Source organism: Papio anubis, unplaced genomic scaffold (assembly GCF_008728515.1).
Source record: "Papio anubis isolate 15944 unplaced genomic scaffold, Panubis1.0 scaffold537, whole genome shotgun sequence".
Taxonomy (NCBI): domain Eukaryota; kingdom Metazoa; phylum Chordata; class Mammalia; order Primates; family Cercopithecidae; genus Papio; species Papio anubis.
The window spans coordinates 6,507-29,925 of NW_022165581.1; the positions used below are offsets into that span (position 1 = coordinate 6,507).

A 23,419-nucleotide genomic window follows, 5' to 3' on the forward strand; every position below is an offset into this window, starting at 1 on the left:
CCTTATTATGTCAGCTATTTTCTATTTTTAAAATTTGGTGTTTTTTTGTTTGTTTTGTTTTTTCACTTTTTAAGCTTTTTTGTTAAAAATGAAGACACAAACTCACACGTTAACTGAGGCCTACACAGGGTCAGGATCATCAATATCACTGGGTTCCACCTCCACATCTTGTCCCACTGGAGGGTCTCCAGGGGCAATAACATGCATGGGGCTGTCATCTCCTGTGAGAACAGTGCCTTCTGGAATACCTCCTGAAGACCTGCCTGAGGTTGTTTTACAGTTAACTTTTTTCTTCTAAGTAGAAGGAGTACACTCTAAAATAACAATACAAAATATGGTGGAGTCAAGATGTCAGCTGGAAACTTTTTAAAAAGATTTTGAAAAGTATAACATAGTAAATGCATAAAGCAGTAATAGTCACGTATTATCAAGTATTATGTACCATACGTAATTGTACGTGTTATGCTTTTTATAATCTGCAGTGTGGTAGCTTTGTTTATACCAGCATCACCACAAACACGAAGTCACGCGTTGCACCAAGACATTATCCCGTGACTAGACAAAGAAGGTTTTCAGCTCCATTGTAATCTGACGAAATCACCATTGTATACGATTCATTGTTGACTGCAACATCACTAGGTGGGGTATCACTGCATTTTGCTTGAAGTTCCACGAGTTCTCCTAAAGTTACTTGGTAACTTTTTATGATTGCTTTCTGCTCATCTGAATAAAGGGTGAGCCCAGGGCCTGCTGCCCACTGTCTGCTCTGATGACCCTCTCTCCCCTGCAGATTCGAGTGATGGTGGACCTGTGCAACAGCACCAAGGGCATCTGCCTCACAGGTAGGCCGGCCGCTGAGCAGAGCCGCTCACACGCGCCACCGAAGGCCCGTGGTAGAATGAACACCTAGGGACACTTTGTGTTATAAAAATACATGTTGGTTTACTTTTACCAGATGTTTTTAATGAGTTGAAAACCCATTGTAATATGATTATGAAAAATAATATTTTCAGTATTGCCATAGAAATATAGCCATGGAAAATAACTAGGACTTGGGTAATTAGAAACGTGTGGTACCTTGAACCAGAGCCATAGATGTTTTTCCTTTTCCCATTAGTTTTTAAAAGGGGGGAAAATGGAAGGGAAAAGACCTTGCTAATTGATACAGTTCTTTTATCAGAAGTACTTATTGGCCAGATTGGCCAGGTGTGGTGGCCCAAACTGTACGTTGTGGAGTGCTACAGTAGTCCCCTCTGACTATAAAACATGACCATGAGACCTGAAGCCACCTGAAGCTTTTGTTGGATCTCTCAGTTGATGGTCCCAGTCTCTGGGGAGGCCAGGCTAGAGCTTCTCAGGGTTGAGAAAACCTGCACAGTTTGCATCATGTTGTAGGAAGCCTAGCCTTTTTCCACAGTACTTCCCCCACCTCCCTCTCATTACCTGGCTTGTATTAGGAGTGCAATGTGAGTTTGCTGAGTGAATAAACCTGTGGGTATATGAGTGTATGAATGGAGGTGAGATGGTAAGAAAGAAACTCCCCTCAGGAACCCCAAATCCAAGTCTGACTCTCGTTCACTTATTTTGGCCTCAGAGAGAAAAACTATAATCCTGTGGCTTCTTGGGAAATGCTAATTGAATAACTCAAGTCATATTCCGGCCCTCACTGAAAATTAAAGATCTTCAGAACAGCTTGGTCCTTTATTCTGAAACTCTTGTAGCTTAAGCATCTTTCTTCCATCTCTGGAAGTCCCTTTTCAGAGTTACATGCGACAGTAATGAGTGCTAGAGAAATGGATGGATGGAATTACAGGCACAAAAGCCTGTTGAGAGGCACAGGAAAAGCCTCTTCCTTTTTTATTTTTTTAATAGTGATAGACCTGAGAGCCAGGCTGTACAGTGAATGCACGGGACGGAGCTATTGAGACCACTTAGGAGAGATTGGCAGGGAGTAGGGGATGACATCCGTGCTGGAAGTGGGTTGAGTAGGTTTTCTTTAGCACTTTGAAAAGCTTTTCAAAAGACAGCACCTTCTCCTTTCATGCCAGCTTGAAATTGGGCCTCCTTTTACACAGAAAGTTCTTCAATTAAAATTAGATGTGAAAAGTACAAGTTGCAAAGTGAGAGGATGCTTTGGGATAGACCATGGGGTCCGGATTGGGGGCAGGGTAGTGGGCAGGAGGCTGAGTGACAGGACCCAGGAATGAACTGGGTAGCTTCAGAGGGTGGACAGAGAGCACTGGTCTTGAGCCCTAAGAGGATGCCTGGCAGGAAGAATGTGCCAGAGCAGAACCTGGGCTTGGGGACTGGGAACAAGATTTATCGTTCCACTGGATTCATCTTTGAAAAAGCAGGTCCTCATAACTTGAGGCTAGTCCAGCTGTGACCAGGTAACCCGGCTCCCGTCCCTCTTCCTTGCCCAGCTGTTGCTGCTATGCTGCTACGGCAGTCAGGACAGATGCTATGTGATTTTGTGCAACCTTTAACATCTCAGGTGGATTGTGAGGGTAATCCCCTAGCTAGAGAAATTAGTTATTTTTGCTAGTACAGAGTTTGTCAAACAACACATGCTTTTCTGAATGCATCTTACTCTGGAGCCCAGATTTCCTTGGGAACCCAGAAGCATATCTTCTGGGAGAGCAGGTGTCTTGAAGAAGCCGTGTTATCAGGTTATTCTTCACTCACTGCATCCTCTTCATGTGTATCTGTTGGAAAACATCTAAATTATCACGTTACTGAACTGCATATTGGGGCAGAAGCACTACACATTCTCCTTGCAGCCAAGTGACCCTAACCCAGTTATGATACGTGTCACTACTCTCTCATTCTGTACCTAGGCAAATATCAATCATGGATCAATGCTGCTGAGCACAGCCTCATAGCATTCTTTTCTGCTGTTCCAGAAAGCCAACACTAATTGACTGGAACTGGCACTTCTCTCTGCAGACTGATTTGTTTTTGGTGTTCATGGCCATCACAGGCCTCAAGTTTACATAACTAGGGGCATTGTGGGCCAATTTTAGATTTCAAGGGAAAAAAAAAATCTAAGTGGCTCAGCTCTTATCAAGCATCCACCCAATTTTAATCGATTCTGGTTAGGAGTGTGGGATGGGTACAGTTAGCATGAGCTACATAATCTGCAGGGCCCAGTGCAAAATGAAAATGCAGGGTTTCTTGTCCAAAAGAAGCAGGAAAAAGGCTTTCTTCTTTCTTCCACAGTCTTGACCTGTTTTGGTGTGAGTTTTTATCTGCTACCTAATGTCATACTCCGCGAAGCATGGAATACTTATAGGGCAAGTACAGACCCTCACAGGCACCAGGGGTCTTGCCTTGTGACTCAGGCATGCAGGGCAACACTCAGCCCCACCTTTCCTGCACTTGTGCCCCAGCCCCTACCAGGGTGGAAGGTGGCAGAAGTTACTGATGGGGCAAGGAGTACAGAGAGTACAAAGAGTACATCATGGGACAAGGGAGCAGGTGGCATGTCCTAGGAAGGTGGTGGGAGGTGAGACCCCACCAAGCCCTCTGTGCATACTTTATTGACCCGTTGGACTTCACTTACAAAACACAAATTCAAAAACATGATCACTGGGAATTTCTAGATGGCGACCGCAGAGCATTAAGCCCACACCTGAAGCCCCCTTGTGAGGTGAAACCCTATGCACCTGCGTGGGTGGCAGGCCCCGGACACCAGCCTTGCATGCACTGTTAGCATGAACATGGATGTCTGCACACATTCCTCGAGGATGTGCTATTCAAGAAAGGGAGAAGGGTCAGGAGCTGAGAAACAGTTTTCTAAACACTCAGTTGGCAAACATCATGACATTTGACATTATTTGACCCATGTAGGAGCTCTTCCAGATGTCAGGCCCCTGGAGAGCTGGGCTGGTATTCTGAGAGGATGGGGGGCATCCTGCCATCACCATAGCTCCCTATGCCTCAGCACATTTTATGTCTGCCTGGACTGCTGAGCTCTCTGGGGCTGTCTTCCTTTCTCTTCTGAAATTCTCTCCTCATCTAGCTGTGGGGCATTAGACCTGCTGGATTTCCTCCTCCACGTGTCTTCTGACAGCTCTCTCTTTCCTGGTGCCTCTTCTCTCACTTACCTCTCCCCAGGTGGGGTGTGGCCCTCCCGCTCTTCCATCCCCAATTCTAGCCCAGACTTTTTACTCTTGCCTTAAGACTAGTAGCTCTGAACCTTTTTAGGGTCAAGAACCCCTCTAAGGATCTGCTGATGGTGACTGATTCTTTTCCCGGAAAATTTTCACACCACATCAGAGGGCCCATGTCCAGATGCATTCCAGTCGCCTATGATGCTTGGTAAAAATGCAGATTCTTGGGCCTCTAAATCTAAACTGAATTAGGAACCCCAGATAGGGCCTGGGTATCTGCATTTTAATAGGCATTGCAGGCAATTCTGTGGATTCATATGAGAAGAACTCTATCCACAGGGCGTCAGTGGAGCTCTTGCAGGACACCCTAATCTAATCACCATAGTTACAGCCTTGGCCACGGCTAATATGTCCTGAATATACAGCTTCAGCCGGGAGCTCTCACCAACAGTACTGATGCATGGGCATGGTTATCAGACTGTCGTGGGGAACTCTTGAAACCTACTGTGTACAGGCAAGTCTTGTGTCTTACAGTCAAATTATTCCTTCCACCAATCTCTGTATCCGAATTTGGCTCCCGCTGTCATCAGGAACGATGATTAATTGATTTCCTCTGACCTCTGTTAACTGGCCACATCACCCCCTTCCCAGTACGTGTGCGCCATCTGGTGGTAAAGTCATGGAGACACAGGCTGTACTGAACCTAGAGGATGTGGTGCCGTCTTAGCCAGCCATTTTTGCCCTGAGTAGGGCTGTTATGTATTGAAAGCATATCCTCAAACACCTATTTATCCCAAGAGTCCCCACGCCAGTCAAAATAGCCTCTATCTGTGTTGCTGGCCCCCTGTTATCTGAAAGTCCTCCTCCTTTGTCTCCTACCCAATCAAATGTGGATTCTTGCTCATTCTGCTGAAATACCTCTTGAATGTCTAGCTTTCTCTACAATTCTACAGTCAGCTCATTTATATACAACCTTGTCACCGAGTTTAACTACAAAGATCCCCTAGGGTTTTTTTTCTGCAATGCCCATCCTCCATGTCTCTCTTCCTGTGTCTGTGTCACTGTCTCTCTCGTCTTGTTGCACCTAGTTCTATCCATCTTCCAGCTACAAAGAGGCTATCAAACCCACACTGCTTTCACAGCATCATCCCCCTGCCTAAGAACCTCCCATGGCTCCCTCCTGCCTCACAGATACCATCTACACCTCCTGGCTTGACATTCAAGTGCTTCTGCCACCCACCATACACAGGTCCTTCTTCAGCCTCATCTCTACACACTTGACCAGTCCTCTAACTTCCTCCCACCCTGAATCTTATGAGTCCCCACCTCTGTACCTGTACTCCTGGTGGCCCCTTCATGGAAATGTCAGACCTCATCTGCTGCCATCTTAAGCCCCATTTCTTCAATGTCATGGCTCCAGGATCATCATCTTGAGATGCCTTCTCAGACCACTGCATGCCCACACTTCCCCAGTACCCTTTGTCAGGGGTATGGGAGTGAACACTTCACTGTAGCTCTCTCATACTGCATTATGATTTCAAAGAGTCCATCTTCCCCACATAGACTGTGAACACAACAGATACAGGGACCAGGATTTCTTGGTGGAGTTTGATGCACATAGTAACTGCTTAGTTAATGCTTGTTTTGTGAATGGTCACAGGCTTAGATTTATAGAAAGACCTCGCCATTCCAATATTGGTAATCATTATATGTGGTCTAAAGAGGTGGGCGGATCACGAGGTCAGGAGATCGAGACCATCCTGGCTAACACGGTGAAACTCTGTCTCTACTAAAAATACAAAAAAAAAAAAAAAAAAATTAGCCGGGTGTGGTGGCGGGTGCCTATAGTACCAGCTACTTGGAACGCTGAGGCAGAAGAATGGTGAGAACCCGGGAGGCGGAGCTTGCAATGAGCCGAGATGGCGCCAGTGCACTCCAGCCTGGGCGACAGAGTGAGACTCCGTCTCCAAAAAAAAAAAAGAAACAAAAGGAATTCAACTGCTCATGTTACAACCTCATTAGCTTGTCTGAGTACTCAAATAGAATAGTTGACAATAAGACACCCCTATTTGTGGGAGCAAAATCAATTTGGATTCATCTGAACCCCTTAGATCCTTGGGTAATTACACGCTAAGGAAGGTATGTGTTACCTGATCTGGGCTCTCAATTTTCCTCAGGCTAGTTCATATAACAAAAGAGAAATCTAGCCAGCCAGCTTTCACTCCCGACTCCCCCCAGTGGCTCAGATGAGACAAGCTAGCTAGATGAGAACACTTGGAGGCCTCCTGGGACAGCCAAATCTCAGCCCCACAATGACAGCACCATCATTTGCTAACCCCCTGTGCTAGGGCTGCATTCATGGCCACCAGTATTGTTACTGGCCCTCCGTTTATTAGGTTGACTGCTTGAGAGATGACTAATTTAGGAATCTACAGTGAGGACAGCTCAGAAGTTAATCTTGGTTCCTTGAAACAAGCAAATGTGGTTTGATTGGCAAATGGGTCTTTGTTGAATTGCTTTAAAGGAAGGGTCTTTTGGCCAAATATAATGAGTTCTAAATACAAGGTGTAGAATCCGTTGCTTAGGGTCGGTAGATAATTAGGAGATTTGAAGGTCGGGGGTGATCTTTGTTTTCTGGGTTCGATGCTGGTTTCTCTTTCTTCCACCCATGGTTTCTCATTTAAATTTTTTTTCTGTTGTAGGACCTCCCGGACCACCAGGTAAGAGCCCTTGGACTTTTCTAGTTTAAGGGGAGGCTGTGGGTGGCCAGACCCCTAGGATCTCTCTGATGGGACAGATGAGGGGAGGGCAAGAGCCTGGAGGCTGTCCTGCTGTGTGTCTCCTTCTTTGTGCCCCTCACCTGAGGCTCCTCCATCACCATTCCCCTACTTGGCACTGCTTTTGCCAGAGAAGGAAGGGAAGAAGTGGGAGAGGATGTGGAAAAGGTATTGATGCCTGCTCAGTTTCATCGGTAAAGGAAATTACAGTAACTTCAGTGAAGAATGTTTTTTGTTGTTGTTGTTAACGTCCCTGTTTCTGTGTTTTGATGCAGGACCTCCAGGAGCTGGCGGGTTGCCAGGACACAATGGATCGGATGGACAGCCTGGTCCTCAGGGCCCAAAAGGAGAAAAAGGAGCAAATGGAAAAAGAGGAAAAATGGGTATTTTTGGCAACTCTTCTAATTAATTTCCCTGTTGTTTATCTCCATGATTGCATTTGGGTTGACTAAAGCTGTGTGCAGCAGGGGTAAGGTGCTTCATCTCTGCACAGTGTAAGACCTGTTTAACTCTTACCTAGAAGCCATTGTGTTCTGGGATACCAAGGGTACACTTCTTGGTCCCACCTTGACAGATGTTTATTTCAAACTGGAGAAGCCATCTCCTGGGAACTGACTCCCTTCTGCAGACGGGAGGTGGAAGCAGCAGGAGCCCACAGCCCTGGGAGGGGCACTCTGTGGGCCGTGTGACAGCTGGTGCTGGCACATGCTCTTTCGAGCCTCAGCTCCTGCCTTGCCCTCTATTGCCTCCGCCTGCCCAGCGAATCTGTGTTTGGTTGAAAATCAATGAATTGATGTTGGCCCCTGGTAAAGCTTTTCTTGGCTAGAGGAATAGCTCAAACTGCTTGAGTGGAAAGGCAGCATCCCGGCGTCCCTGAGGCCGGCACTCAGGTCAAAGGGTCTCCTCTTCAGGGGCTACAGGATAACTACGAAGATATGGCTGGCATCTCGGAGGAGCTTCCTGTGCCCTGTTACGAGCAGGGCCGTGCCACCACTGGAGCAAAGACCCAGAAGCACCAAGGCATCAGATGAGCCCAGGGAGCAGTAAGAAGCAGGGGCTGGTGCAGGGCCTGGCAGGAGGCTGGGGCACAGAGGGGAAGATTCTGAAGGGCTCTGAGCCCCCGTCCTGGGATCCCCAGGGCAGATCCACCTGAAGAAAGCTAGCACATGGTGTGTTGGGAGCTCAAAGACCAGAGGGTAAAAAACAACTCAGGAGGCTCCTATGAAGGCCTGGCTGTCAGCCACCCGTCAAGGCCACTGCTGAGAGGGGAGGGAGGTTGTTTTCGGCCAGAGACTCCACTGCACCGTCTCATTTTCAACCTCTTGGCTCTGCTACCCAAACTCACTTGGACTTGCCCTGGACTAGAAGAAATGGTAGAAACTTCTTCCAGACAGCAATTACTCCTTTGGTCACCTCCACTCTTATTCTCATTAGCAATTGAAGTAAGGGCCAGTGGAGAGGGAAAAATTGTCGAGCACCTCTGCCACTTGGCAGTGCCTACCTGCTTGTGTTCCAGAGGGCAGCTTCAGAGAAAATGGGCACACACCGTCCAAGCCAGCTCAGTTCTCAGAAGGCCAGCAATTACCATTGGAATTACCGAGCAGCAATGGATCGTTCATATAGGATAATAATTATAATTATACATGAGCATCGCTGTAGAATAATGATGCCTATTAGCTTATCCCAGGGAGACTCCAAAAATGTGATTCAGTCCTGAGGCCTCGGCAAGGGGCATGAGGAGGGCAGGCTCAGGGGCAGGAGGGCACCCTGCTAGAGCTGGGTGTGGGGCACGTAGGAAAGGGGTGGTTTTCAAAAAGGCTTGAGACAGATCCCTGGCCTTGAGGATGTGCTTTGCATGCAGTCTGCAACCCAGGGAGTACAGAAAAGAAAAAGTGCATTCATTTATGGAGCACATATTTGTGTGGCAGGTACCATTCTAGATGCTGGAGATTCAGAAATAAGCTCCCCTCCTCCACCTTCATGAGGCTTACATTCTAGTTGGGAGAGATGGATAGTAAATAAGATAAACAAAATATACAGTCTGGTCCATGGTGATAAATGGTAAGGAGAAAAAATATCATAGAAAGGGGTGGGAAGTTTAAGTGGGGTTAGAGGCGGTACATTTAGATTGGGAGGCCAGTAAGACCCCCTAAGAAGGAGCCTTTGAGCAAATACTAGGAGGAGGTAAAAGAGAGTCTCGGGTTTCTGGGGCAGAGGGCTCTGCGCAGAGCATATAAGTCACCAGGGTACCTGGACAGTTTGAGGATCAGCAAGGAGGCCAGGGCAGCTGGACAGAAGGGATGAGTGGCTAACCTAGTCTAGTTGATATCAGAGAGGTAATCAGGCCAAATCAGGTCAGCCCTGGGCATTTCAAGAACTGTGGTTTGTACTCAGAGCAAAACAGGGAGGATGTGAAGTGGAACAGTGCTATGCCTGACATATGGATGAGAGGCTGGCCTGACAGCTGTGCTGAGAGGCTATAGGAGGGAAGGGAAGAGGCTGGAGCAGAGGACAGCAGCAGAGAAGGGAGAAGGTGTTGGATCCTGTTTGTCACTGGAGGGTGACCCCAATCCTTGGTTTCTGGGAGATCTCATAGGAACTACAGCAAAGACCCCCTTCTCTACAGCAGTACCCCAGAGAGTAAGGCTTCTGGGGGTTGGCAGCGTTAGACCGTGAAGCCTCCACTCATACTGAGGGTGGAAGTTGAGTCCCCGAGGCCCCCACAAGGAGTCCATTGTCCCAGGCCAGGGGAAGTGGGAGACTAGCCACCAAAGGCTATCTGAAGAACCCAGCTCGATGGGGTCACTCACTTCATGGGCCAGCTCAGGCTGCAGAGCAAGAGCCACACTGTCCTGTTAACCCTGCTGAGGCCCCAGGGCTGCACTTTCCCTCCTCACCCACTCCTGAGCCCTGGGACAGATTCCCTTCCTACCCAGCATTTGCAGGAAACGGATAGGGAGGAGGGTCCAGAGGCAGCAGGGCCACTGAGGGGAACAGGGTTCCTTCTGAGGGCCATGAGAAGCCCCAGAGGGTTGTCAGGTGGGAGAGACTGATGGGATCAGATCTGCCTCTCTAAATGCCACTGTGGCTGCTGCATGGAGAGCGCACTGGAACCGGCAGGCGAGTGAGCCAGCGTAGAGGCAGGGAGATGGCTTCCGTAGGCGGCAGACAGTGGGCAGGGGCGGAAAGACCCACAGGGGTAAATGATATTTAGGGGTGAAGCCAGCAGTTCCCAGTGGACAGTAGATACAGGGAGTTAGGGGGTCAGGGAGGCACAAGACTGACTCTGAGGTTGCTGTCATGCTCGACTGGATGGATGGATGAGCTGCTCCTGCGTGAGGCGGGCAGCCCTGCACTCAACTCAGATCTAAAGGGACAATCGTGGACTCTGCATGGGATGTGCTGAGTTTCAGATGCCCTGAGGTATCCAGGAGGAGGTGGGATGGTGGCCTTGGAAAACAGGTCTGTAGTCGGAGGAGGTCTGGGGTGAGAGATATATATCAGAGAGTCATCGAGGCACCTGGGCATGTGGGCAGGGGGTGAGGTCACTTAGGGAGAGAGCCTGGCAGGAGAGGAGGGGCTGGGTTTCATCCCTGAGAAGGTCCAACCTCAAGTGACCAAGTAGAAGGGGACGAGTCAGCAAAGGAGACTGAGCAGGGGACTGAGCAGCAAGAGGAGCACCAGGAGAGGGTGGGGACATTCATCAACAAATACTTATTCAACAGACGTCGAGTGCTGTTGGGGAACCACAAAAGACACAGACACTGTTCTGGAACTTTCCATCTTTGGTGGCGAGGCCAATATCCATAGTCGACAGTCACATCCACCTACCATCTCAACATGAGACGTGTGTTTGAAGGGAAGAACGAGGTGCTCCGAGGTACAGTGATAGAGAGGGAGGGCAGGGAGGTAACAGCTTTGGCCAGACATGAAGGGAGGGCCCGGCGCACACAGAGGGTGGGGTCACACAGTCAGGCGAGGTTGGAGGCTGGCCCCAGGCCTTTCCAGACCTTTCCAGACCTTTGGATAAGCAGCCAGCTCCCAGGATGGCCCTGCAGGTCCTCACGTGGGTATGCAACCTGCCAGGCCATTGCTGTGACTGTAGAGAAGGAAGGACTGTCATTTAAACTGAGAGTTAAAGGATCATTCGTGGTTTGCCAGGCAGGGGTGGGGTAGGAGAGGTGTGAGAGTGCATTCCACAAAGAGGGAACAAGTGTTGTTTCGAAGAAAAGGAAAAAAGGCCTGGGTTCCACAGAGTTAGGGACCCAGTTAGGGTGGGGTGTGCCTTCTAGCAACAACCTTCGGAACCATAATACGCAGCCAGCATTTACTGCCAGACACTCCACTAAGGTCTCCGTACACTCAACTCATCTAGTCCTCACAACAACCCAAGGGCATGAATACTTTCGTGAGCCATATTTTTTCCAGATGGAAATACTTCTGTCTTAAACAGGCCAAGCCCACCCTTATCCCAGGACCTTAGCACGAGTACCGCTAGGGACCCAGAGTAGATTGGGATGGGACTAGGGCATAGTGGCCTGTGCCCACTGCCCAGAATGCCCTCTCCCTGACTTCCCCTGTCTTCCCATGGTGCAGGTCTTAGCTCAGATGTCACCTCGTGTACATCATCATCCCTGGCCTCTGTGTCTAGCCCCTGTCTCACCTACTCTGTCACATCCCCTGCTCTTTTGAAATATTGACCTCTTCCTGAAATCACCCCATGGTGATTATTTGTTGCTGCACTGAGGATCTGACTCCCCAAGTGGAATCAATCCAAATTATTGATCTTTCCCTGAAATCGACCCATGGTGATTATTTGCTATTGCGCTAATGGTATGACCTCCCAAGTGGGATCAATTAAAATATTGATCCCTCCCTGAAATCATCCCCTGGTGATTATTCACTGTTGTGCTAATGGTCTGACTCCCCAGTTGGAATCAATCGAAATATCCCTCCCTGAAATCACCCCGTGGGGATTATTTGCTGTTGTGCTGATGGGCTGACTCCCCAAGCAGAATGTGAGGCCTGTCAGAGCTTGGCCATGTCTGTCTTGCTTAGTTCCTACCTTCAGTGCCTGGAACACACAGCCAAGGAGCTCAATAAATTCACTGTTGAATTATTGGATATAACTTGTGTAATGTCAAAAGCTAATAAGTGAAGGAGGCAGAACTTGAATCCAGGTTTCTCTGACTTCTGGACCCCTGCTCTTAACCACAGTGACACTCAACTTCTGTGCTCAAGGGGCTTGGGCCCTGTTGTGAGAGCAGGGTTACAGGAGGTGCCAAAGAGCAGGAGCAAACAGGAAGGAAGCCAGGGCCCTGAACGCTGGTGCAGTTAATGATTGAGAATATAGGGCTTCAGACACCCTCCAACCTGAGCTTCAAGGCTGAGTCTTCCTGGGAGGGCTGGGAGCCTTCCAGCCCTTCAGAGAGGCCTGTAGGACACTGTTGAGAACACACAGTTCAATGAGTATAACCTGCCAGTCAGAGACGGTTGATTTTGTCCCTCTTGTTCCCTGCCTTCAAGGCAGAGGGGAACAGTGGAAGGAGTTCTAGGAGCTCTTGCCTTTATCCCTTACTGGCCCTGAGGCCCTGGGCAAGTCACTCCAAGATGAGGCCTTGACCTCCTCATCTGTAGCCAGAAGAGGTTGGGTTATGACAACTCTAATATGGTTTCTGGTTTTAAATAGTCCACTATAGTGTTTGTCAGTGAAGGCAGGGACTATGTTTTATAGATTTTATTATTCATCGCATCTCTTAGCTAGGGCCCAGCTAAGACCCAATAAATAATTGATGAATGAAGAATGAATGAATGAGTGCACGAATGAATGAATGAATGCATGAATGAGAAGACTAGAACATCGTGTCTGTATATAAGGGCTTACAATCCAGTTGAAAGAGAAGATACATCGTGCAACAGCAGGTACTCGGTAACTACTAATTCCGGTTGGAAGACTGCTTTATACTTCACAGCAGGCAGTACTGCCAGAAGAAAAAGCCAAACTCCCCTGTGCAGAAGATGAGCAAATAGGACCCTGTGTAGAGGATGGATTGTGCCGTAGAACTAAGCATAAAGCACGAGAGAGAGAAGAGGGATCAGCACCTTGGAAATAAGTAGAGGAGTGGTGGGAAAGGCTGGGGAATGGGGCCCAGTCCCAAGACACGAATAAGAAGGAAGGCTTTCATTTCTGGGTTTGTTTTGTTTTGTTTTGTTCTTTTAATGAGAATTTGATTTTTAGAGAAGATACTGCAGCAGCATTAACTGCAGGGAGAGAACAGAAAGGCCTAGGCTCACAGGTTATGAGGCCACCCCTGGGTACAAGTGGGGACCCTGGCTAGATTGGGGTAGGACTAGAGGGTAATGGCCTTCAAAGTAAGGTCGGGGATTCAGCTCCACATACGCAGGAGGCAACCAGGAGCCATTATAAGACTACCCTGATGAAGCCAGAGTTTAAGCTCTGTAGCCTAATGGTTGCTTCCAGGAGACTGACACATCAAAGCTTCTCAGGTTCTGAGCTTAGAAAAGCTAAGAATGATGGTGGAATGGCTCAGAGGCAGAGCTGGAGCCAGATGATTTGTGTCCCGGCTCTTCCGCTTACGAGCGGTATGCCCCTGGGCAAGTTATCACTTTGTGCCACAATGTCCTTATTTGTAAAATGGAAACAATAATAATATTACCCTTATAGTGTTATTAGGAAGATTAAATGAGTTAATATATACAAAGTGCTTAGAAGAGGGCTTGACACATGGTAAGTGCTATACTGGGATTAGCTATTATTGTTGTTGTTTTCAAAAGTGGGGAAGGAGAAACTTTATTTTAAACCAAAAGGAAATCTAAGTGGAAGTGTTCTGTATTCATGTGGAAACACCAACCTAGATCTGAAGAAAAAGGTCAGAACTGAAAGAAACCTAAATGTTGTCAATTGTGCAACCAGCATCTTCTATGAAGTCTGACGTTCCATTGCCTCAAAAGCAGTTTCTTTCTTTCCAGCTGCCTCTCATTTTCTCACTTAAGAGTTAATGTTGCAGTATCTTCTCTAAAAGTCAAATTCTTATAAAAACAGAAATGAAACCCTCCTCCATATTCGTGTCTCAGGACTGGGTTTTGTGTGACACCCTCTCGCCCCTTTCCCCCGCCTTAGCAACAGATGATACTGCTGAAAATAAAACATCCTCCCTCACCCCATGTTGTGAAGATGAGAGCTGACCTCAGTCTCGAGATATCACACAACTCCAAACCCGAATGCTGATGAAACTGTTTTGAGTGGGCGACACCAGAGAAAAACAGTAGAGAGCCGCTCCTCGCACAAGTTAGGCAGGCAGAGTCTGGCCTTTCTTCTCTGGCAGAATGTGCCGACTCAAAGCCAGCCAGGGGTCCACATCACATAGTGTCATAGTGTCACTTTGCACAGCTGGCATCCCTGACCTTCCCTGGGACAGGGCAGGGAAGAAAATGCCACACACAGGTTCCTGATAGTGAATCGTGATTAGGTGGTATTTAATTTCTGACATACCACAGCGAAAGCACAGCCAGGGCAATTTTACCAACAAAGACGAGGGGATGCTTTGTCAGAGCTATGGTGGACAAGAGGGCAAAGGCAGACTCTATGCAGACAAAATGTCCCCCAACCCTTTCTTAATGAAAGCTATAAAATGATCATGCATTTCCCAACTAGAGTCAAAATGCAGCCTCAAGCAAAGGCCTTGAATAGCTTTAAATACCTGCCCCTGTGGGGGGCGCATTACAACAGCTGCCCCCTATTTCACATATGGCCTTTCCGAGAAAGAAAATAAAAGACATAAGAGGAGGAAAGAAAAGAAAGGAAGGGGAAATAAGCTGATGATGCAGAAGGCTGTTTGTGACTAGAATAAATGCCTGAAGAAGATATCCCTGCAGTAACCAGCAGATACCATTTCCCTGAGCACTGCTAAATCTGGGTCACGTGAAACCTTTCGAAGGTGTCAGTTACACTTGGTGCATTGTGCGGGCTGGACTCTATGGCAATGCCCTGTCTTTTGTCTCCTTCAGATAATGTGCCAAATTGCCTATTTAAAACACTGACAAAAGAATGTCTTCTCACACAGAGGGCCTGGCAGAAGGGCTCTTCTCAAGTGAGTGAACCACTTTCCACCCAGATGTCCTGATGACTGAGGGCTGGGAGGAGCCAGTGCAACAGGTTTTTGGTGCTATCGTGAGGGAGGTATTACGAGCCATGACCCCTCAAAGAGGCATGATTTGACCCCTATATCACTGAATCCATGGCAGAGCCACCGCTGACAGTGGAGGGATCCCCTGCTCCTCTTCACATCCTCTTCTACTGTGCTCCCCAAGCTCCACTGGACGGGCAGCCACCGCCCAAGCTTACCACTGGTAGTGGTGAGGACCCTGGGACTTCTGACTCCCAGCTGCAGCTGAATTTCATGGTTTTCACTAAGATTTTTTTTTTTTTTATTGGTTGGTTGAAATCTAGCAAATTTTTTTTATTCACTACAGTTTTCTTCTAACAGTGATCAACACTTTGAGGCTTTGTCATGCACTGCTGTCATCCTTATAATAGTCTGCAGACACTTCCCTGAATATGGAATATGAGCATGAATATGGAAGAGCAGAAACCATTTTGAATATTTATTACTGCTCTGGGGTAAATGAAAGGTGCTAAGAGCTCTAGGTTTATTTTTAGGGTAGGGGTCCCCAACCCCTGGACCCATATCAGTCCATGACCTGTTAGGAACGGGGCCGTATAGCAGGAGGTGAGCGGCGGATGATTGAGCGAAGCTTCACCTGTATTTACAGCCACTCTCCAGTGCTCACATTACCGCCTGAGCGCCCTTCAGATCAGCAGCAGCATTAGATTCTCATAGGAGTACAAACCCTATTGAGAATCTAATGCCTGATGATCTGTCACTGTCTCCCATCACCCCCAGATGGGACTGTCTAGTTGCATGAAAACAAGCTCAGGGCTCCCAGTAATTCTACATTATAGTGAGTTGTATAATTATTTTGTTATATATTACAATGTAATAATAGAAATAAAATTCACAATAAACATAATACATTTGAATCATCCCAAAACTATCCCTCCCCACACCCCAGTCTATGGAAAAATTGTCTTCCACAAAACTAGTCTCTGGTGCCAAAAAGGTTGGGAACCGCTGTTTTAGGGAATAATTAATCTGGTGGCAATGCAGGGCATTTGGATATGAACTGTGGGGTATTGTGAGATGCTCACTTCCCCATCACTGAAATCTCTGCCACTTGGGCAATACCTCTGTTAAGCAATATCTCCAAGGGGTGGTTGTTAAAATGAGCACATATTCTCTGAGATAGGGTATCATGGTAATTGATCCATATCTGGCAATAACTTAGTACAATATTAGATAATAACTTCCCCTCTCAAGGAGCCTGTATAACTGTATACTCAAGAGTTCTAGTAGCCTTTTATAGATTCCTTGAGATTTTCTATGTAAACAATCATGACATCTGCAAACAGTCTTCATCCTTTTCAATCTGTACGCTTTTGAGTTATTTTTCCTTGCATTATTGCACTGGCTAGGACCTCCAGTAGGATGTTAAATTAAAGTGATGAGATTAGATACCATCACCTTCTTTCTGATATTAGGGAGAAAACATTCAGTCTTTCACCATTAAGGATGATGTTAGCTGCAGGTTTTTTTGTAAATGCCCTTTTCCAGACTGAGGAAGTTCTCTTCTATTCCCAGTTTGTTGACAAATCAAGAATGGGTGTTGAATTGTATCAAATGCCTTTTCTATATCCTTGAGATGATCATATACTTTTTCTTGCTTAAATTGCTAATACGCTGAGTTAAATGAACTGAATGATTCAAATTTTGGACTCTCAGCAGGCACAGAGTCAGGCAGTTAAATCACTGGCAGATAGGTTTGATCCTTTAGAAACTTGTGTTGAAACTTTGTAATGATGGGGTCCACCACAGCCTTTAACCTGGGGCTAATTTAGCCCCACTACTAAAACCAGACTTTTTCAAGGACTCTACCCAGTATTTCAGTATTTGATGAGATTTCTCCATGTTAGCCGTGGGAATGAGAAATTTTTGCTGTGTGAGCCCTGAGAATTTTATAGCGAACAGTGTGTGAGTTCCTTTCCCAGCCCTCTGGAATTCCCTCATGTGTGGAAGTCATCCCTCAGTCACAGGTTCAAGAGAGCCCTCTGCAGATCCACAGGGCTCTCTCACACAGCTGTCGTCTTTCTGCTCTTCTATCTTGCAAATTCTAGCCATCTCCATCTCCCCAAACTCTGGTTTTTGGCCCCTCAACTTAGTGAGATTGACAGGCTATTTGAGATCCTCCTCCCTGTGCCACTGGGAACTACCTCCCAGCAGTGAACTGGGACAATCCAAGGGTGCTTTCACTGCTCAGGGTTCAAGGCTGACACAAGCTGTTACTTAGACCTTGACTGGTTTCTAGCAATGTAGGGAGGACAGCAATTCCGGTAGTCATAGCTCCCCGTGAACAGAGGCAGAAATTTCACCCACTACCTTTTGTTCACCATCCCTATTAATGGTTGTCCTAAAGCAACTTTACCTGTTTTCCTATTGTGATTGAAAGTATTTTGCATTGGAAGGTCACAGAAAAGGGCACTGGAGATGGAATCAGAGGTGCTTTGCTGCTCTGACTTGGCAGCATCTGTTATAACCACTGTAGGCCTTAATTTCAACATCTATAAAATGAGAGTAAGGATGACTGCCAAGCCTACCACTCCAATATGTTGTTAGGAATAAACTAAATAATGTGTTTAACACTCACTATTATGGCAGCAGATACACGCCTCTGAGCATCATGGTTGCAGACTTCTCATTAGGCCTTCCTTACCTTCTTTCCACTGTTGCTGTCATCGCCCCCTCTTGCAGTTCACTCCTCTCTCCAACCTGTTGGCTCAGCCAGATTTCTCTAAAAATAATCCAGCAGTCCAGGAGTAGTGGCTCACACCTGTAATCCCAGCACTTTGGGAGGCCGAGGCAGGCGGATCACCTGAGGTCAGTTCAAGACCAGTCTGGTCAGCATGGCGAAACCCTGTCTCTTTAAAATACAAAAATCAGATGGGTGTGGTGGCTCACGCCTATAATCCCAGCTACTTGGGAGGCTGAGGCAGGAGAATTGCTTGAACCCAGGAGGCAGAGGTTGCATTGAGCCGAGATCGTGCTATTGCACACCAGCCTGGGTGACAGAGCCAGACTCCGTCTCAAAAAATAAATAAATAAATAATCCAGCAAAGCCACCTGGAAATGCTGTTCTTTAATGAACGTATGGTCACACTACTGCTCTAAAACAGTTATGAAAAGCTGTATGTTTGGTGTATAAAACTGCTTCCCTGTAAAGCACAAAGTACAATAATATAAAGTGGTATGCCAGAACTTTTTGCGCCATAGGCTAACATGTCATTTGCTTTTTTGGTCAGGGATACCTGGAGCTGCAGGAAATCCAGGGGAAAGGGGAGAAAAGGGAGACCATGGTGAACTGGGCCTGCAGGGAAATGAGGGCCCACCAGGGCAGAAGGGAGAAAAGGGTGACAAAGGAGATGTGTCCAACGATGTGCTCCTGGCAGGTAAGAGGGGTGCGCTCTGGCTCTCTTTGAGGGCTTGTGTGCCCAGAGAACTTCCTGGCTTCGAACACCAGGGCTGCTCCTGTGTCTTTTCTCCTTTATGGCCTTATGTGGCCATCTGTTTTGCAGCATGTTTTGGAGTTCTATGCTTTCAAAGAGGAGAAACCTGAGCATGTTACTCCATGTGGCAAGACCAGATCTGGGTTCTAAGCATACATGGTTCAGGTAATTGGGTCTAAAAACCACGGTTGACTTGAATGGAATAAAGGAAGTTTTCTTTTCCAAGATATATTGAAATCCAGCACAATCCAGAATAAGACAAGTAAGCAGGCAACTTACGACACCTCAGAGGACAACTGACAGGAAGCACAAGCATTTGCTTCACTGATGAGGTCGAGCCATCCTCAGGCCCTGATCCTAATGGCCTTTTTACATATAATTAGGGCAAAATATTGTTGTGCCAAGCCCTGATCAACCTCAGTAGGGATGGCAACAGATTCAAGAAACTAAAGAAGAAATCCAGGGCCAGCAAATGTGACACGGAGCTTTACTGGAGGCTTCGTACAGAGGAGAGAGTCCAGTGGTGGCGGACTGGACAGGAGAACCAACTTAGGACAAAAACAACCCAGGGGCAGTGTGCTGGATGAGCTAACCGCCTTACCTGCAGCCCAGAGGCAGTGGACTGAGCAGGAAAACTGCAGCCACTTGCAAACAGCATGCAATTTACCTGGCATTTTCACTTAACACCTGTACTAGTCCGTTCTCACATTACTATAAATTACCTGAGACTGGGTAATTTATATATTTTTAAAAAGGTTTATTGGCTCATAGTTCTGCAGGCTATACAAGAGGCATGATGCTGGCATCTGCGCGGCTTCCGGAGAGGCCTCAGGAAACTTGTAATCATGGCAGAAGGTGAAGGGGGAGCCGGCACATCACATGGCGAGAGCAGGAGTGAGAGAGAGAGTGAGAGTGGGGTGTGAAGGGCCACACACTTTTAAACGACCACATCTCGCAATAACTCACTTATTACCAAGGAGATGACCCAAGCCATTCATGAGGGATCTGCCTCCACGATCCAAACACCTCCCACAGACCCCACCTCCAACACTGGGGATTACAATTCAACATGAGATTTGCGTGGGATATCCACACCACATCAACACCCTCCCCTTAACCACCTCCACCTGGCAACCTTCACTTAACCCAAAACTCAGGGCCTCAATTGCCTGCACGGCCCCTCTTCCATGAGATGGGCTGGGGGTTCAGATGTTCCTCAAAACAAGGAACAAAGCTCTGGGTTGGCAACTCCCAGATTCCCTAGCTCTGAGCACACATTCAGTTGCATCTGCTATCCAGGGTCATTCTAAGGATACACTTCAGTTATTGCAATCAGGGGCGTTTCCCCTACAAATACAGTGGCTGCTTTTCCAGCCCAGGGTAAAAGCAGATAGTTGGTGTTTGTGGGAGAAGAGGGTAAGGGGCAGAAAGTCACAAAGCAACAGCACAGGGGAAAGAACAGGTAACAGCTGACTCTCATGGAGGAGCAGGAGGCAGAAGAATTTTTAAAGCACAGTACCTTGGAGATCATCTATATGATAAAAATATAACATGTAAATATAACTATGTAGTCAATACAGATTTATCAAATACCAGAGAACACCATTTCTGAATCAAAGACTTTGCTAGTAGCTGGAAATGAGGAAGACATAATGTCTGTCCTCAGGAAGCTAGGATGATGCTAAATGTTCAGAATAATGACCCTGAATCAGTTGCCCATCCAACCATCTATCCATGCATTCAGACTTGATTGAGTGCCTATTGTTTACCAGGCACTGTGCTTAGACCAAAGTATCAAGGAAAAGATCGAACTTGGTTAATACATCTTGTCTCATGAACAGCAGATGTTGCTATGCAAAACATGTATAATTTCAGAGGTGTTTTCAACAGGGTAATATACATAAATGTATTTGAAAAAATATAAAATTCTGTTACACTTCTGTTACATAGAAAATCTACACATCCAGAGTACCGTGTTCCTCCATGCTGCTGACCACATGAGGGGTGATGACAAACCCTTCAGAAAAGCACCATCCCTTATGAACCCCAATTGAAAAGACCAGGTCAGAGCAGAGGGTGTCCCCTGGAGGAGACTGGAGAGGGCGTAGGAGGTTGGGCCTCATCTGCTCTGCTTGCAGATCTCTGCCCCTTCCTGGTGGACAGAGACCTGCCTCCAGCTTCTGTGGCCGCACTTGTCCACTTGTAGAGAAACTGAAAAGCCTTATTTGGTCTGACTGCGAGGAGGCAGCTAAAGAGACCTTAGCTGACCACTCTCTTCCCTTTTTCCCACCCTCTCTCCCTTCTTCCTTTCCTCCCTCCCTCACTCCTTCCTTTCCTCCCTCCCTCCCTCCTTCCTTTCCTCCCTCCCTCCCTCCTTTCCTCCCTCCCTCCCTCCTTTCCTCCCTCCCCTTTCCTTCCCTCTCTCTTTTCTCTCTTCTTCTCTCCCCTTCTCTGTCCCTCTCTCCCCTTCCTCCTTCTCCCTCCTCCCTCCTTCTCTCCCTTTCTCTCTTTCTCTCCAGGTGCCAAAGGTGACCAAGGCCCACCCGGTCCACCTGGGCCCCCAGGCCCTCCAGGTCCTCCAGGACCCCCTGGAAGCAGAAGAGCCAAAGGCCCTCGGCAGCCAAACATGTTCAACGGCCAGTGCCCAGGTCACCAGCTCTCCCCCATGGGGCCCGCCTCCTCTGTCAATTATTCCAAACTCTTGGTCTGGACCCCAGGCTCTGTGACCAGATTTGTTTTAATAGAGGGAGGAGGGTTTTGTCCAAAATGAGAGTTCCCTTCTTGCAACCTTCTCACAGGAGGTCTTCGTAGTCTGCCCTGGGACTGAAGACCAGGGACAGTATTAAAATTAGGCCTCCCACTCCCCTTCCCTCCTCCTGCTTCCTTCATTTACCAGCAGCCCAGTCCTCCTCCTTGCCCTGTCCACCATCCCTTTCCCCTGAAACAGTCTGGAAAGCTAAGCTGCTGTTTTTGCACTCTTGGGAAGTGAGAAGCTTGACTGATGCTCAGGAAATGAAGGGGAAGTTTGGATTGGTTAAGTCCTCACGAATAGTAACAACAGTGCTTCATTAAGCCAGGCACAGGGCTATGTGCTTATTTAATTCTCACAATAATCCTATGATATTAGAATCATTATTGTGTGCAACTTACAGATAACAAAACCGATACCCCAAAGAGCTAAGGAACTCGCTCCAGGAGTAAATAGCGGAGCTAGGATTCAAACTCAGTTCTGCCTAACTGTAAAGTCCCAGCTCTCAGGGCATCTTCCATTTAAATAGAAATTCACACTTTGAGACCTGACCCAAGGTCAAGCCAACCAAGAACAAGGAATACTTGACCTCTGGTGGACTTGTTCTTTAGCCAGTTTGTGGCACAGTGGCCACAGGGTTGAAAGCTAACTGGAAATCAAGGATTATATTAATGGAAAATACTTCTAGGGTGATGCTAGGACTTCTCCCCCAAAAGGGGTGACCTAGGATCTGTCACCTAACTGAAACTATGACGAGGGCCACTTGCGGCCATCTCCTCAATGGCACTCATAAGGAGGATCCTCACTGGAATTTCTCAGCCTTGCTGTGGCCATTGCTGTCATTTTCCTAAACAGTCTTGAGTTCTGTTTGGTGCACTGTTCTTTCTGAAAGACATTTGGGGGCACACAGTCAGCTGTCAGAGTGGGCGAATCTGTGCTTTCGAAGATGGCACCATCGCCCTCCCCAGTTCAGTAGAGCCTGATTGTAATTCTGCAACGTGAGACCACGGCAGAGCTGCTCCTCTGCTGGGCTACTGTGCAGTGCCTCCCCAGCCATTAGCATCAGCCCTTTGCTCAGCTTCCCTTGAAGAATGAACTGAGCGGGACCTCCCCTGAGAGAAGGGGGCTCTGACTCGAGCTTTTGCAGAATTCTAATTTGCCACAGGCTCTGCCAGCCAGTGACAGCTCTTGTCTAGAGAAGCAGTCTCTGGGCTTAGCCTAATCTACCAGGTGGCTGGATCGGCAGGGGCTGGATGCAGAGTAAGGAAAATGGCTTTAAATGAAAGGCATTATCTTCCACTCTGCCTCCTAGAAATGAGTCTTTGGTTGCCAGGCATTTGCGTCTGAACTTGGCCCTCTCTCCTGCTCCAACTCCATGTCTTTAATACCCTATAGTTCCCTAAGTGGAAACCCCAGTTGAAACCCTGGGGGCAGCAGGATTGCCCGTGGGAAGTTGTAACAGATCCCTGAGCCCGCTCTCATCAGGTGACAGAAGGACTTCAGGGAAACACAGGCTTATCCAGCTGGAAGGAAGCTTAGAGATCACGGAGGGTCGGGAGCCCCTTCAGATGATCCTTTCCATCAAGCAACCACAGGGTGATTTGAAACCCTCAGGATTTGAGTGGGCCTGCGGTTCAGTCCATGTCCTGTCCTCTTCACCCTGGCCACACGCATCTTCCTCCCTCTTCTCTCTCAGCCTTACTTCTGCTGCCCTAAGGCACCTCTTCACCAAAGGTCTAAATTCAGCCCATTCATTAAGGGGGACACTGATAAGCCAAGGAGGATGAATCATAGCTCAGCTGTAGCCTCAAGCCAACTTGAACCAGGCCCCTGTCAAGGACCTGTGTTTCTCTAGGCCCTTACACAGAGACAGTGGGGGAAACGGTCATGAGGGGACTCCCATGTAGGCCCTTAGACAGAGACAGCGGGGAAATGGTCATGAGGGGACTCCTGTGTCTCTGGGCTGGATGGAATCTAGATTACTTCTTCCTCTAAATCTGTGTTTCCCCTCCTGATGCCTCTCCCAGGAAGATGCTGCATAAAGTGGACCACCCCATTCTCTGGGGCTGCTATTTCACAGCTTCCACCAGCTTCCCTGAAAGTGAAAATCCTTCCAGAACAAGGCAATCATGATAGTGATACC

The 23,419-nt window shown here is 47.6% G+C and overlaps 1 protein-coding gene across 2 annotated transcripts in view; it reads left to right on the top strand.

The window, feature by feature from the left end:
* Window positions 1-271: 271 nt before the first annotated feature.
* Window positions 272-23,419, top strand: part of LOC116273306 (gliomedin-like) — a 28,758-nt gene continuing 5,610 nt past the window's right edge. Inside the window, exons 1-5 of one of the 2 annotated variants that reach the window (XM_031662298.1) lie at window positions 272-842; window positions 6,815-6,832; window positions 7,165-7,272; window positions 18,324-18,470; window positions 21,047-21,175. In XM_031662298.1, coding sequence (XP_031518158.1) covers window positions 770-842; window positions 6,815-6,832; window positions 7,165-7,272; window positions 18,324-18,470; window positions 21,047-21,175 — 475 coding nt within the window. In that variant the 5' untranslated portion in view covers window positions 272-769. The remainder of the gene's footprint in view (window positions 843-6,814; window positions 6,833-7,164; window positions 7,273-18,323; window positions 18,471-21,046; window positions 21,176-23,419) is intronic. The other variant, XM_031662297.1, reaches the window with a different exon arrangement.